Source organism: Leucopleurus acutus (genome assembly GCF_964270905.1).
Source record: "Leucopleurus acutus genome assembly, chromosome: 10".
Classification (NCBI taxonomy): domain Eukaryota; kingdom Metazoa; phylum Chordata; class Mammalia; order Artiodactyla; family Delphinidae; genus Leucopleurus; species Leucopleurus acutus.
Genome location: NC_139153.1, coordinates 7,525,353 through 7,539,513, shown reverse-complemented (window position 1 = coordinate 7,539,513; position 14,161 = coordinate 7,525,353). Strand labels below are relative to the sequence as shown.

Genomic DNA, 14,161 nt, shown 5'->3' with positions numbered 1-14,161 from the left:
GCGAATTAGGAGAAGACATGTGTGCAGGATCACAGGAAATTTTTCAGGGTGAGGTGATATAATAGGGCACAAAGAGCCCTCCCTTTGGAATCAGACTTGGGTTGAATCTTGTCACTTGGCCAGTTTGGCTTGGACAAGTTACAATTGACTTGAGCCTCAGTTTCCCCATCTGTAGAATGGGAATGATAAACCTGCCCTGTAGGGTCGTTGTGGGGATCCCAGATAATATGCGTTAAATGCCTGGTACTTGATAGGTGAGTGGCAACTCTGTTAATTAGTGATAGCAAAGACCTTACTTTGAAGAACATATTCTAAAGAATGGGGACAAAGACGTGTGCCTAAGATGGCCTGCTTAGGCCCAGAACTACTCAATCGTCTTTGCAGGAAAGAATCCTAGGACTCAGGTCGCAAGCCCTGGAGCTGGGCAAGAAGGAACACTGCAACCAGGGGCCGGAGGAGGCAGCAGAGAGAGAGGGGCTGCCTGGCCTACCTGTCTCCTGGACGGGCCAAGGCTGTTGCGAACCTTCTGTGGTTATAAAGCCTCACCAAGGGGAAGAGGTCCCCTGGCCCTAGGGGAGAAGCACTACAAGGGACAGCGGCTCTGTGCTTGCAGCAGAGGGGAAAGCAGGCCGGGACTCTACAAATAGAGGAGAGAAAAAGAAGGACCCTTATCCTCCTTTGCCCCTTGCACCTGGGATGTAGGTGCTTTATCCACTCAGTCTCCGTCAGACCATTCCTGGAGCTCTTCTACCTCAAATTCCTCCTTCAACCACTGCTGCAACATGAGACTTGCCCTGAAAAGCAGTCTTGGAGCGCTGGAATGCACCCCATGTCAAACACCAAGGAGGTGCACTCACATAATAGTGATTCCTTGTGGGGCTCAGCACTTTACAGTTTACCCCGAGCATTTTGGGGTCTGTTTAAACTTCACAGAAATCCTTCGAAGTGGGTGGAGCAGGATACCCAATTTACAGAAGAAAAAACTGCAAACTGGCTCAAGGATGAAGAGCCAGAGACAGTGACTGAACTAGGACCCAAATCCCAATAGGACCCCAAGGCCAGTGGGCACTTTTTCAATATTATCAATGGCGACTACCATTTTTGGATCGCATTCTCTGTGCAAGGAAGACCCTGTCTAAATTGATTTAATCAATATATGAGCGATTGTTTATAAACTAATCTGTTTATAATTGTGTAAATTGATTTAATCCGTTTCCTTCGCTCACAGCTCTAAGCAGGAGGAATGATTAGTCCCACTTTAAGGATGTGGAAAGCGAGGCTCGAGAAGTGACATGAGTTGTCCAGGGTCGCAAAACCTGTTGGTAGCAGAGATGGGGCTTGTTCTCAGGGCTGCCCACTTTCCTTTTAGTTTCCTTCTTCTTTCCATAGCTGATGTTTGCAGCTGCAAAGTGGTGCTCTCGTTGCTTATGTGCCTTAGACGATACTGCCTCACTTCTTGGAACCCGTTTACTTCTGTGTAAAAGCATAGGCTTATGAGAGTTACATAAAATGATTTATGCAAAGCACATTGTAGGTATAGATAAACGGTAGTTATTGCAATAACGAGGCAGCTTGTAGCTAGTGGTCAGACGGATTGGGTTCAAATCCCAGCTCTGCCACTTTGTACCTGTATGATTTTAGGCAAGTTATTTGACTTCTCGGTACCTCAGTTTCCTCATCTGTAGAGTGGGGGTAACACATAAGGTCATTGTGAGGAGTAAGTAAAACAACCTTGGTGAAGTTTGCCCATCATAAATGCTTAATAAATACTAGTGATTATGTTCTCCTTCTACCCTATTCAATAATTCACTTTGCCCCCCAGTTCCTCTTACCATATTCTGTTTTGCCCCAATAATATTTATCACCTTCTAAGACAATGAATAATGCAATTAGCTACTTCTACTCTCTTTTACTATAACCTATTTTTATTCCCTAACATTACCTATCACCTTCTACAGTGCTAAATTATTTACTTATTTAGCATTTTTACTGCTTATTGTGTGTCTTCCTCCAGGGCAGGGATTTTGTCCTTTTTTTCTTCAGAGGGAACCCCAGCACCTAGAACAGTCCCTGGCACATAGTAGCTGCTCAATAAATATTAGCCCTTAAAATCAGAGTCTAGGGACTTCCCTGGTGGCTCAGTGGTTAAGAATCCGCCCGCCAATGCAGGGGACATGGATTCGAGCCCTGGTCCGGGAAGATCCCACATGCTGTGGAGCAACTAAGCCCGTGAGCTACAACTACTGAGCCCGCTGGCCTAGAGCCCGTGCTCTGCACCAAGAGAAGCCACCCCAGTGAGAAGCCCACTCACTGCAATGAACAGTAGCCCCTGCTCGTAGCAGCTAGAGAAAGCCCGCGTGCAGCAACGAAGACCCAATGCAGCCAAATAAATAAATAAATAAATAAAATTTATAAAAAAAAAGCAGTCTTTCCTGACTACCCTATTTAATACAGTCCTCCCCCTGCTCGCTCTGAACACCTCATTCCTCTTTTTCTTTCCTTCCCCCACCCCCTGCCACAGCACTTTGACCTTTTAGCATTTCATGTAACTTACCTATTCAATGCTGTTATTATTTGTTGCTAGTTTCCTCCCCCATTCCCACCCCCGCCTAGATTGTAAGTCCCATGAAAACATGGACTTTGGTAAGTTTTCTCCACTTATGCATCTCCAGCACCTCGAACATTGCCCCACATATAGCAGGTAATTAATAGACTAGCTCTTGAAGGAATCGTATGTGGCAGAGGGCCAAAAGACCTGGAGGTGGACTCAGAAGGTCTCTTGGGACTGCCGCTGAATTCCCGTGTGGACTTGCCCGTATTCCCTTGCTCCTCTGGGCCTGTTTCCCCTCCTGGCGGCTCTGACCCTCTTGGTTTCGCAGCCACTGGTCCAGCCGGCCGGGAGGCGTCGCGACCCCGGTGACCGCTGGGGGGCAGTAGAGCCCAAGCCCAGCCCCGCCCACTTCCCCGGCGGCCTGCACTGGGTGGGCCCACCAGCCAGCCGGTAGAGAAGCAGAGTCCTGCCGCGTAGGACTCAGTTGTGTGCGTTGCCGGCCCGCCGGCCCTCGGAGCCCGGCCATGTCCTGCTACATCTACCAGCTGCCCGCCTGGGTGCTGGACGACCTGTGCCGCAACATGGACGCGCTGAGCGAGTGGGACTGGATGCAGTTCGGTGAGTGGGCACCCCTGCGACCCCGCTAAACCCCCTCCCCGCCTGTTTACGCGGGTCCTGATTCTAGGGTCTCTCTGTGCTGCCATTCTGGACCCGGGCCTCACTGTGTGCCCTCGGGCAGGCGCTGCCCCCTCTCTGTGGTCATTTGGAAGGTGTTAGGTGATTTCGGAGGATTTCTGCTGTTAGTCTGTCGCTAAGTAATGACTGGCTCGACTTCGCTGTTTACAGTAAAGCCGAAAATGATCGCTCTCAGCAGTGACTAGTGCTTACTGTGTGCCCGGCCCTGATGTAAGCACCTGACACCGATTATCTCATTTAATTCCCACGACAGCCTGTAAAGTGCCTATTTCTCTTACCCCATCTAACAGACGACGAAACGGCTTTAAAGGTAGAGTTACTTTGGGGGGCCAGGGTATGGCGTTGCTAAGTGGCGTACTGGGCTCTGAACCCCGGAGGCTGGCCCCGCCAGGACATCGTAACTTCTTGGTGTATTTTGTTTGTTTGTGCCTGGTGATTGGCTGAGGGCTTGGCATCCTGGGGGAGGCTGCGCGTGTGGTCCTCAGGCGCCTTCCAGGCTCCACCACATCCAGCTGGTGACTTTGGGCAAGTTGCTTAAACTGTTTGAGTCTCAGCTTCTTAATCTGTAAACTGGCGGTGGTTATGAGGAATGAAAATTGTATAAAAAGCACTTGACACCTATGTGTCAGAGGTTCTTGTAAGTATTAAGGAAGTGTTAACAGTTATTCTCAGGTTCATGTTTTAAGTCAATGTGACTGGTGCCACTTTATTTTTAAAGTAATATCTATATTTTCTTTAAAATTGAGATTATGATATATACCATTCGTACAAAGGGAATATAATATTTATGTACAGTGGAAAGAATAATAATAAAAAGAACATGTATGTTTTTATCCATCCAGTTTGAGGAAATAATATATATTTTAACCTAGTAGTTCTCAACCAGGGGTGATGTTGCCCCCTTAGGGAACATTTGCCGATGTCTGGAGACATTTTTGGTTGTCGTAACTTGGGGGATGTAGTGAGTAGAGGCCAGGGATGCTGCTAAACGTCCTGCAATGCACAGAACCGCCCCCTCCACAAAGAACTATCCAGCCTAAAGTGTCAGTAGTGCTGAGGTTCAGAAATCCTGTTTTAAACCAGTCACAAAAATAATACACTCTTATTGCAAAGTACTGCGGGAAATAAAGAGTAGCTCAAACTCCACCACTCAGGGATACCATTTTTTTTTTTTAATTTGGAGGGAGTATTTTTTTTAAAATTAATTAATGAATTTATTTTTGGCTATGTTGGGTCTTTGTTGCTGCGCGCGGTCTTTCTCTAGTTGCGGTGAGCGGGGGCTACTCTTCGTTGTGGTGCGCGGGCTTCTCATTGCGGAGGCTTCTCGTTGTGGAGCGTGGGCTGTAGGTGCGCGGGCTTCCGTAGTTGTGGGACGTGGGCTCAGTAGTTGTGGTTTGCGGGCTCTAGAGCTCAGGCTCAGTAGTTGTGGCGCACAGGCTTAGTTACTACGTGGCATGTAGGATCTTCCCAGGCCAGGGCTCGAACCTGTGTGCCTTGCATTGGTAGGCAGATTCTTAACCACTGTGCCACCAGGGAAGCCCAAGGATACCATTCTTTTTTTCCCCACATCTTTATTGGAGTATAAATGCTTTACAATGTTGTGTTAGTTTCTGCTGTACAAGAAAGTGAGTCAGCTATATGTGTATATATATCCCCATAAGGGATACCATTCTTACCATTTGGTTGCCAATAGTAATAATAACAACAGCAGCTGCTAACATGTATTGGCTTCTGACTATGTGCCAGCAGGGTGCTGGGTGTCTTATGCCTTCTAGTCTTTTTTACTAACCATATTTATTTATGTATATACGTTTTCCAAAAATCGTATCATTTTGTACACTCTACTAGCCTGCTTTTTTTCACTTAAACTATATCACAATTATTTTTTCTTGCCAAGCAATATTCTTTAGCAACATGGATTTAGGCTTTTACTTTCAGTGTGTATTTTTATTAACTTTTTTGTGGAAAAAAATAACAGATGTACTAGGTTAAATGGTGTAAATCACGCCCCTGGGACAGAGGGGAAAGTAAATATCTTTCCCCTCCCTGCCCCTCAGCCTCCCCACAGAGGCTGTCCCTGGTAACAAGTCAGGGCACCTCTGAGAATGTCTGTCACCATCTGATTTCCTAGACTGCACTGTGTCCCTTTGCTCAGATGATCTGTGATTTAACTACTTCGACTGTTTCCTGAGCAGTGGGCAAACACTTTGTGGAAGAGACTCTCTCTAGTGTTTTCCATGTTGGCCTCAATTGTGAAGGCCACAGCAACTTCTGTTTCTAGGATGTTGTGGCTATTTTAGAAGGCACACCTATGGCTTTCTTTTTATTTTTATTTTACTAAAATTTTAAAAATTAAAGTATAGTTGATTTACAATGTTGTGTTAATTTCTGCTGTACAGCAAAATGATTCAGTTTTTTATATATATATATATATATATACACACACACACACACATTCTTTTTAAAAATTCTTTTCCATTATGGTTTATCACAGGAACTATTGAATATAGTTCCCTGTGCTATACAGTAGGACCTTGTTGTTTATCCATTCTGTCAGTATGTATATTAGTTCGAATCTGCTAATCCCAAACTCCCAATCCATCCCTCCCCCACACCCCCTCCCCCTTGGCAAGCACTAGTCTGTTCTCTGTGTATGACTTTTTTTAAAAAACAGCTTGATTAAGGTATAATTCACCTACCACGCAATTCACCCATTTAAAGTGTACAATTCAGTGGCATCTAGTATATGCAGAGTTGTGCGTCCGTCGCCAAATCAATCTTAGAACATTTTCATTACCCCAGAAAGAAGCCCTGTACCCCTCAGCTGTCTCCCTCAGCACTCTCACACACATCTCCCATTTCCCCCCAGCTTTAGGCATTGCCTATTCTGGACATTTCATATAAATGGAATAAATCATACAATATGTAGTCCTTTGTGACTGACTTATTTAGCATGTTTCCAAGGTTAATCCATGTCATAGCAAGTATCAGTGCTTAATTTCTTTTTTTTTTAAGATTTATTTATTATTTATTTTATTTATTTCTGGGCTACATCGGGTCTCAGTTGTGGCACGTGGGATCTTTCGTTGTGGCACGCGGGCTTCTCTCTAGCTGTGGTGTGCGGGGTTTTCTCGTCTCTAGTTGTGGCGCGCAGGCTGCAGGGCGCGTGGGCTGTGTAGTTTTGTGGCAAACAGGCTCTCTAGTTGAGACACGTGAGCTCAGTAGTTGTGGTGCACTGGCTTAGTTGCCCCAATGCAGGTGGGAACCTTAATTCCCTGACCAGGGATCGAACCTGCGTCCCCTGCATTGCAAGGTGGATTCTTTCCCACTGGACCACCAGGAAAGTCCCAATTTCTTTTTATTTATTCCTGAATAACATTCCATCGTGTGGACATACTGCATTTTATTTATTCTTCTGTCATTTGATGGGCATTTGGGTTCTTTCCACTTTTTGGCTATTATGAATAACGCTCCTGTGTACATTTGTGTATGTCTCTCTGTGCCTTTACGTTTTCATTTCCCTTGCGTAGATACCTAGGAGGGGAATTACTGAGTCATAGGGTAACTCTGCGTTTAACATTTTGAGGAAGTGTCAGACTGTTTTTGGAAGTGCGAGTACCATTTTACATTCCCACGGGCAATGTGTGAGGGTCCCAATTTCTCCACGTCCCCTCCCCCCAACACTTGTTATCGTCTGTCTTTCTGAGTTTGTAGCCATCTGAGCAGGTGAGAAGTGGTTTCTCGCTGTGTTTGTTTATTTATTTATTTATTTTGGTTGCGTCGGGTCTTAGATGCAGGCACACAGGTTCTTTGTTGAGGCACGCGGGATCTTTTTATTGTGGCGTGCGGGCTCTTTGCTGTGGCACTCGGGCTTCTCTCTAGTTGTGCTGTGCAGGTTTTCTCTCTCCAGTTGTGGCGCACAGGCTGCAGGGCGTGTGGGCTCAGTAGTTGTGTCACGCGGGCTTAGCTGCCCCGCGGCATGTGGGATCTTAGTTCCCCAACCAGGGATCAAACCTGTGTCCCCTGCATTGGAAGGCGGATTCTTTACCACTGGACCACCAGGGAAGTGCCTCTTGCTCTGGTTTTGATTAGCATTTCTGTAATGCCTAATGATGTTGGCCGTCTCTTCATGTGCATTTGTACATCCTCTGAGGAGAATACCTCTGACTCCTTAGGGCTTGGAGACACCAGTATTGTTCAAGGTCCTCAGGAGCTGCCCATTGTGATTTAGGTTATAATCCAAATCCCTCACCAGGCCTGCCGGGTCTGGCACAGTCTGAGCGCCATTGACTTTTTTTTTTTTTTTTAACATCTTTATTGGGGTATAATTGCTTTACAATGGTGTGTTAGTTTCTGCTTTATGCCATTGACTTTTGACCTCCTCTCCTCCAACACCCTCTCATGCCCACCCTGCTCCAGCCACACTGGCCTCCTTGGTCCAGACTCAGGGCCTTTGTACTTGCTGTTTCCTCTGTCTGGGACATTCTTCGCCCTGTCCTCCACGTGGCTAGCTTTCTAGTCTCTGTTAGTTTCCTCTTGCTGCTGTAACAAATTACCACAAATTTAATAGTTTAAAAACAGCCATTATTGTGTTACAGTTCTGGAGGTCAGAAGTCCTAAAATCAAGGTGTTGGCAGGGCAGCTGTCCTTCTGGAGGCTCTAGGGGAGAATCCATTTCCCTGCCTTCACTGGCTTCTAGAGGCTGCCTGCGTCCCTTGGCCTGTGGCCCCTCCTCCACTTTCAAAGACAATGGGGTAGCATCTTCAAATCTCTTCCTCTGACCTCTGCTTCTGTCATGATCTTCTCTGAATCGGACACTCCTGCCTTCCTCTGATAAGGACCCCTGGGCTCAGTCAGATAATCCAGGGTAATCTCATCTCAAAATCCTTAACTTAATGCCATCTGCAAAGTCCCTTTTGTCACGTAAGGTACCATATGCACAGGTTTCGGGGTTTAGGACACTGACGTCTTTGGGGGGCTATAGTCTTTCATTTCTCAGTTCATATGTCACCTTGTTTGAGAGGCTGACCCTGTCCCCCTTTCCTCTTTTTCTTATCAACGTGTTTTATTTTCTTCATTCCTCTTAACATGCTTTGACCTTGTTCCTTATTGGTTTATGTCTGTCTCTCCCTGTAGAATGTCGGCGCCATGAGGGCAGGGGCATCACGCATCTAGTTTGCTCCTGTATTCCCAGTGTCTGAGGCAGTGCCCGGCCAGTGGGCAGACACTCAGTGCCACTGGAATGAATGATGGGCTGAAGGATGTGGGAACGGTGGGGACACGGGATGGCTTGGAGCCCATGCTTGGCCCCCTCTCCGTGCTGGGTCAGAGGTCACTGGGCTGGGAGCCAGCCGTGCCCCCCAGGTAGCAGCTCCTTGGCAAGTCACAGCATTCCATGGTTTTCTGTTCAGCACAGTGAGCGACTGTGATTGTCCTTCCAGTCCTAAAGAGTCTCGGTTTCTGCGAGTCTTTTTTTTTTTTTTTTAGGTTGAGAAATCCTACTCCATATTCCACAATTTATTCTTTTTTTTAAAATGACATTCTAGTCTTTGACTATTACAGATAATGTGCATCGTTTTAGAAGAGATCATCCCTTGGGGCTGATTGTGATACCGGGGAGTGGAGGTGGAAACATCCATAAAGTGATTCAGAAAAGCACACAGACACAAATACGCACGCTCTTTGGATTTGACAGTTCTGGCAGATAACGTGGCTCCCTCCTGCTCATTCCCCTATGATTGTGGCTGCGTTCATTTTTGCCCTTGGGGGAAACCAGGCTTCTCACAGCTTCACTCACCCAAGGTGTATTCCCAGGGATCCTGGGGCAGGGCTTCCTCTGTTGGACGGCTCTCCATCTTGCTGTCTCATGCGTGTGCCAGCCTTTGTGCACAGGCCTGCTTTGTCCCTGCCCAGCTGTGTGCTTCAGGCGAGTGACTGCCTCTCTCTGAGCTTTTAGTTTCCTCATTTGTAAAATGGGGATGAGTTGCTGAGAGGCTTAAGGGACAAGACGCTTTCCCCTTCCCTCAACCAGGAAAGAGTCTTTTTAGTCTGGACAAAGGGCGTTTCACCCGAGGGCGAGGGCGGATCACTTCAGGAAGCTGTGCGTCTCTGCTCCAGAGGGCTTTGAAGATGGGCAAGGTTGTCGACTGTGTCCTGCAAGATTCAGGAAGTCAGACCAGGAGGGATGGTTGCCACATAGTGTTAACCATTGGGGATAAAAGCAGGTTTTCATAGAGTGTAGATGGCTTGACAATTGCAGTGAACATTTATATCACATATTATTCTATACATATAACTAATCTAATCCTCACAACAACCTCTGAGGCAGGTGCTGTTGTTTTCCTCTTTTGCAAATGAGGAAACTGAGGCACGGCGAGAAGTGAAGGGCGTTCCCCAAGCACGTGGGAAGTAAGTAGCAGAGAGAAGATTTGAACCCAGGCCTCAGAATCCAGAGTCTGGGCCCTGAACCCACCACTGTACCATCCTGCTGGCATAAGCATGTACTTTTATATCTAATAGAAAAACCTGGAAGATTAGAAGCAAGAGTATAAACAGTGCTTTTCTTGGGGTCTTCCAAGTGGGATGATCACGGGGGCTTTGATTTTCTCCCGTTTTCCAAATGTTCCGTAACGACCAGGTATTACTGGTGTGTGTTGGGCAAAGAGCCATGGACTCAGCAGGGCGCTTGGCAGTGACTCATCCCCCTGAGACCTCTATCTTGTCTTGACCCTGTTTTAAGGGTCATGTTAAATGCTGGCAGGTCAACACCATAAGAGATGCCACTTTCACGGAGCTACAACGTCCACATTGCAAGGCACCTCTGGGTTTAATTCCTCTTCCTCCTGCATTGCCTGTGAGGAAAAGTGCAGCCCACAGATGTGAGGGCTGGGCTTGGCTTCTGCTGCCGCAGTGGAGCCCCAGGGGCGGCCCTGGGCTTCTGTTCTTCCCATGACATCACGCTGCCTCGGAGCGTGGGAGGTGAGCCCACGAACAGAGCTCGTGTGCAGGGAGGGCTGGGGGGAAGGGGTTCCTTCCTCTTCCCTTTACTCTTTTCTCTCTGCTGCTGGAGGCAGCCCCTGACCCTGCTGACATCACTTCCCATGGACCAGGAATCTGGCCTGGGCTTTCCAGTGACTAAAGTTACAACTCAAGAACTTCCCATCCCTAACAGGGCACTTCTCCCAGAGGCTTTCTCTCTGTGGGAGGCTGTCACAACCTTCCCCATTCCTCCAGAGGGACAGGGACTGTACAATATGATCGCGTCCCTCCCTGGCTCTGAGGTCTTCCATGGTGTCCTGGTGTCCGTGGCTCTTAGGATCAGGTTCAAACTGTAGCCTGGCCTTCAAGCCCCTTCATTACATAGGCGTGGTCTCTTGTCTTCCTCTTCCCCACTCAGTTCACTTACGTTTGTATTTTTCAAACAGAAAAGCTCCGTGGGCTTCTGGTTGACTCACCCCTGTATCTCTAGAGCTTCTCAGAGGCCTGGAGCTCAATAATATTTTGTTGAATGAATGTATGACTTGATGTTCACGTAGATACCTGCTCCACGATTTCTGAAATCCTGGAACTGAAGTCCGATTATTTTAGTCCTAGTTTAGGGGAATAAAAAATGCCTCCCTCACTTCAGGAAACTCAGCAGAATACTATGTGACCGTTCAAAAATTCCATGTATGAAGAGCTTGTACCAATTTGGAAAATGCTTATGGTATAATGTTAGTAAATAAGGCCTGGATGCACAGTCTTACTTACAGCCTGGCTCTAACTGGATCCAGAAGCACCCCTGTGCGTGTGGTGGGGAGACTTTCGGAAGGGAAAGTACCCTCGTGGGATGCTGTGTAATTTATTAGCTTCTTTCCCCTGCGTTTTTCCAAGTTTTCTTTAATGAGCAACCATTTTATAATAGAAAATGAAAAGAAGGAATGCATTAGTTTTAGTATTGTGGACAGTAGCCCCCTGCAAATTGCACAGTGCTTCAGACTTGGCAAAGTGCTTTTAGATCCATAGCTCTCTTGCTCCTAATAGCAGTTCTGTGAGGATGGTGGGCTGTGGATTCGTTCATTCACTCATTCATTCATTCATTCAGTTCCCCCTGCCAGGGCTGGGACTTAGAGCTGAGGAGAATGAGATGCCCAAGGCAAAATTTTATTTTTTATTTATTTATTTTTTGTGGTACGCTGGCCTCTCACTGTTGTGGCCTCTCCCGTTGCGGAGCACAGGTTCTGGACGTGCAGGCTCAGCAGCCATGGCTCACGGGCCGAGCCGCTCCGCGGCATGTGGGATCTTCCCGGACCGGGGCACGAACCTGCGTCCCCTGCATCGGCAGGCAGACTCTCAACCACTGCGCCACCAGGGAAGCCCCCCAAGGCAAAATTATAGGAGGCATCTACTCTCTGGCTGCTGCTACAGGTGCAGGACCAGCCCTGAGAATGAGCACCTCCTTCAAATTTGCGCCTTGGGTGCCTCCCCTGCCTCACTTTGGTCCTGGCCCTGCCCCCACTCTGTGCCAGGCACGCTTCCCTGTTCTGAGGATCTAACAGTGAACGGAACAGAGAAAACTCTCTGCCTACACGGAGCTTCTGTTTGGAAGGCAAGTTCTCTATTACAGTTGAGGAAACCGAGCCTCCCATCCCACTGGGGAAGTGACTTGCACATAGCAAATAAGCAGCTAAACCTCAAGGCCCCTGGCCCTCTCGTCCATTGGTCTTTCTCCTAAGTCTTGTGTGGCAACCAAGTTGACATTTACATTAAAGTGTGAGTGTGCTGGTCCCCGCGGGCACTGAATGACTTGGGCTGCCTGTGGACCCCAGCTCCTGGTGGAGTTTCAGGTAGGATGGGGCCAGGCGGCTTTGTGGTAGACAGAGCTGGGCCAGCATGGTGACCCTCTGGTGGAGGGGCTGCCCTTCTGGCTCTAAGCATCCCTTTTTGCTTGCCTTCCAGCCTCCTATGTGATCACAGACCTGACCCAGCTGCGGAAGATCAAGTCTATGGAGCGGGCGCAGGGCGTGAGCATCACGCGCGAGCTGCTGTGGTGGTGGAGCATGCGGCAGGCCACCGTCCAGCAGCTGCTGGACCTCCTGTGCCATCTAGAGCTCTACCGCGCCGCCCAGATCATCCTCAACTGTGAGTTACCAAGGCCCCCTAGCAGCCAGCGTGAGCTATGCCCTCTCACCTTAAAATCTTTCTTGGAGTTTCCCTGGCGGTCCAGTGGTTAAGACTCCGCGCTTCCACTGCAGGGGGCATGGGTTTGATCCCTGGTTGGGGAACTAAGATCCTGCATGCTGCTCGGCATGGCCAAAATGTAAAAATAAATAAAATTAGAAAACCTTTATTTTTATTTATTTATTTATTTTTGCGGTACGCGGGCCTCTCACTGTTGTAGCCTCTCCCGTTGCGGAGCACAGGTTCCGGACGCACAGGCTCAGCGGCCATGGCTCACCCAGCCGCTCTGCGGCATGTGGGATCTTCCCGGACCGGGGCACGAACCCGTGTCCCCTGCATCGGCAGGCGGACTCTCAACCACTGCGCCACCAGGGAAGCCCCAGAAAACCTTTCTTAATCTTAAAAAAATTTGAATGAAAGAGTTTACCATCCAACTAAGAAATTAGTAATGGTGGTCACCCCTGGGGAGAGGAATCGGGTGGCCAGGGAACCAGGTGTTGGAGAGAGACTTTATTGTCAGTCTTTTTACACCTTTTAAATTTTTGTTCTCTGTTCCAAAAATAAATAAATAGAAATTTAAAACTAGCTGTAGCATAAAAATTCAAGAAAGTCTACAGTAAAAATTATTTACGTCCTCATCCTGTTTCCCAATTTGGCCTCCCAAGAAGTAACCAGTAGTCACAATTTCTTATCCACCTTCCTAGAGATTTTCTAGGCAAATGTATATATGTGTCTACAACACTTTTTTATACAGATAGTAAGAGAACACCATGCACTCGGCTGTCCCCTTTATTTTCACCTAGCAGTCGATCTTGCAGATTGTTTCATACTGAGACATTCTTTCAACAGCCACATTGTATTTCTTTGACAGATGTACCATGATTTATTGATAGGTGTTCAGGTTGCTTCTAGCAGTTGCCTCCTGTGTACAGTGTTGGGATGTGCACCCCGTTTGCACACATGTGAATCTCGCATGGGGTGACTTTCCAATATTGGAATGGCTGGGTTGAAGGTTTGTGTATTTTAAGTTTTGATTGATATCAATACCAGTATTACCAAATTGTCCTCCTACAGGAGAATACAACCATGGTGGGAATGTATTTAGCAGGTAATAAATAATACCTCCCTACCTTGCAGGGTGTCTGTGCAATTGAAGAAATAGAACACGTCAAGGGCCTGGTGTTCAGCCAGTGCTCAGCAGAGGCAGGGGGATGAGGGGTCGGATTATCTCCACCTGGCCCCCCCCGCCATGTCCCCAAAGAGACCCCTTCAGTGTGGGACAGTGAGCCAGACTTCTCACAGGTACTCACTGAGCCACTGGCCAGTGCCTGGTGCTGTCCGAGGTCCTGGAATACAGGTGGGCAAAGCGATAGGTCCTCTGCCCTCGTGGAGAGCATAGTCATGAGGAGACAGTCAGTAGACAGGAAAACAAGTAAAAATAAGGGGATGGAGTGACAAGGTAGGGGAGCCTTCTAGAACACGGTCGTCATGGAAGGCCAGTCTGAGGAGGTGAAGTTGGAGGAATGGAAAGAAGACAGCCATGTGAAGAGCTGGAGTAAGAAAGCCCAGGGGAGAGGGGACAAAGGCCCTTGTGCAAAGGCCTGGGGTGTTGCAGGAAGTAGCATAGAGCTGGTGTGGGAGGTAGAGAGCAGGGCATTCAGAGCCCCAGAGGCCTGTGGAAGACCCTGTAGGCCCTGGAGCTGTCCTGGGGGGGTTCCTGAGCTGGGAATAACCTGGCTGAACCAACAGACCTCA

General features: G+C 47.9%; 1 protein-coding gene across 1 annotated transcript in view; it reads left to right on the top strand.

The window, feature by feature from the left end:
* Positions 1-3,059: 3,059 nt before the first annotated feature.
* The window catches only part of IRAK2 (interleukin 1 receptor associated kinase 2), a 58,193-nt gene continuing 47,091 nt past the window's right edge, over positions 3,060-14,161 (top strand). Inside the window, exons 1-2 of the mRNA XM_082848657.1 lie at positions 3,060-3,169; positions 12,185-12,367. Coding sequence (XP_082704783.1) covers positions 3,076-3,169; positions 12,185-12,367 — 277 coding nt within the window. The 5' untranslated portion in view covers positions 3,060-3,075. The remainder of the gene's footprint in view (positions 3,170-12,184; positions 12,368-14,161) is intronic.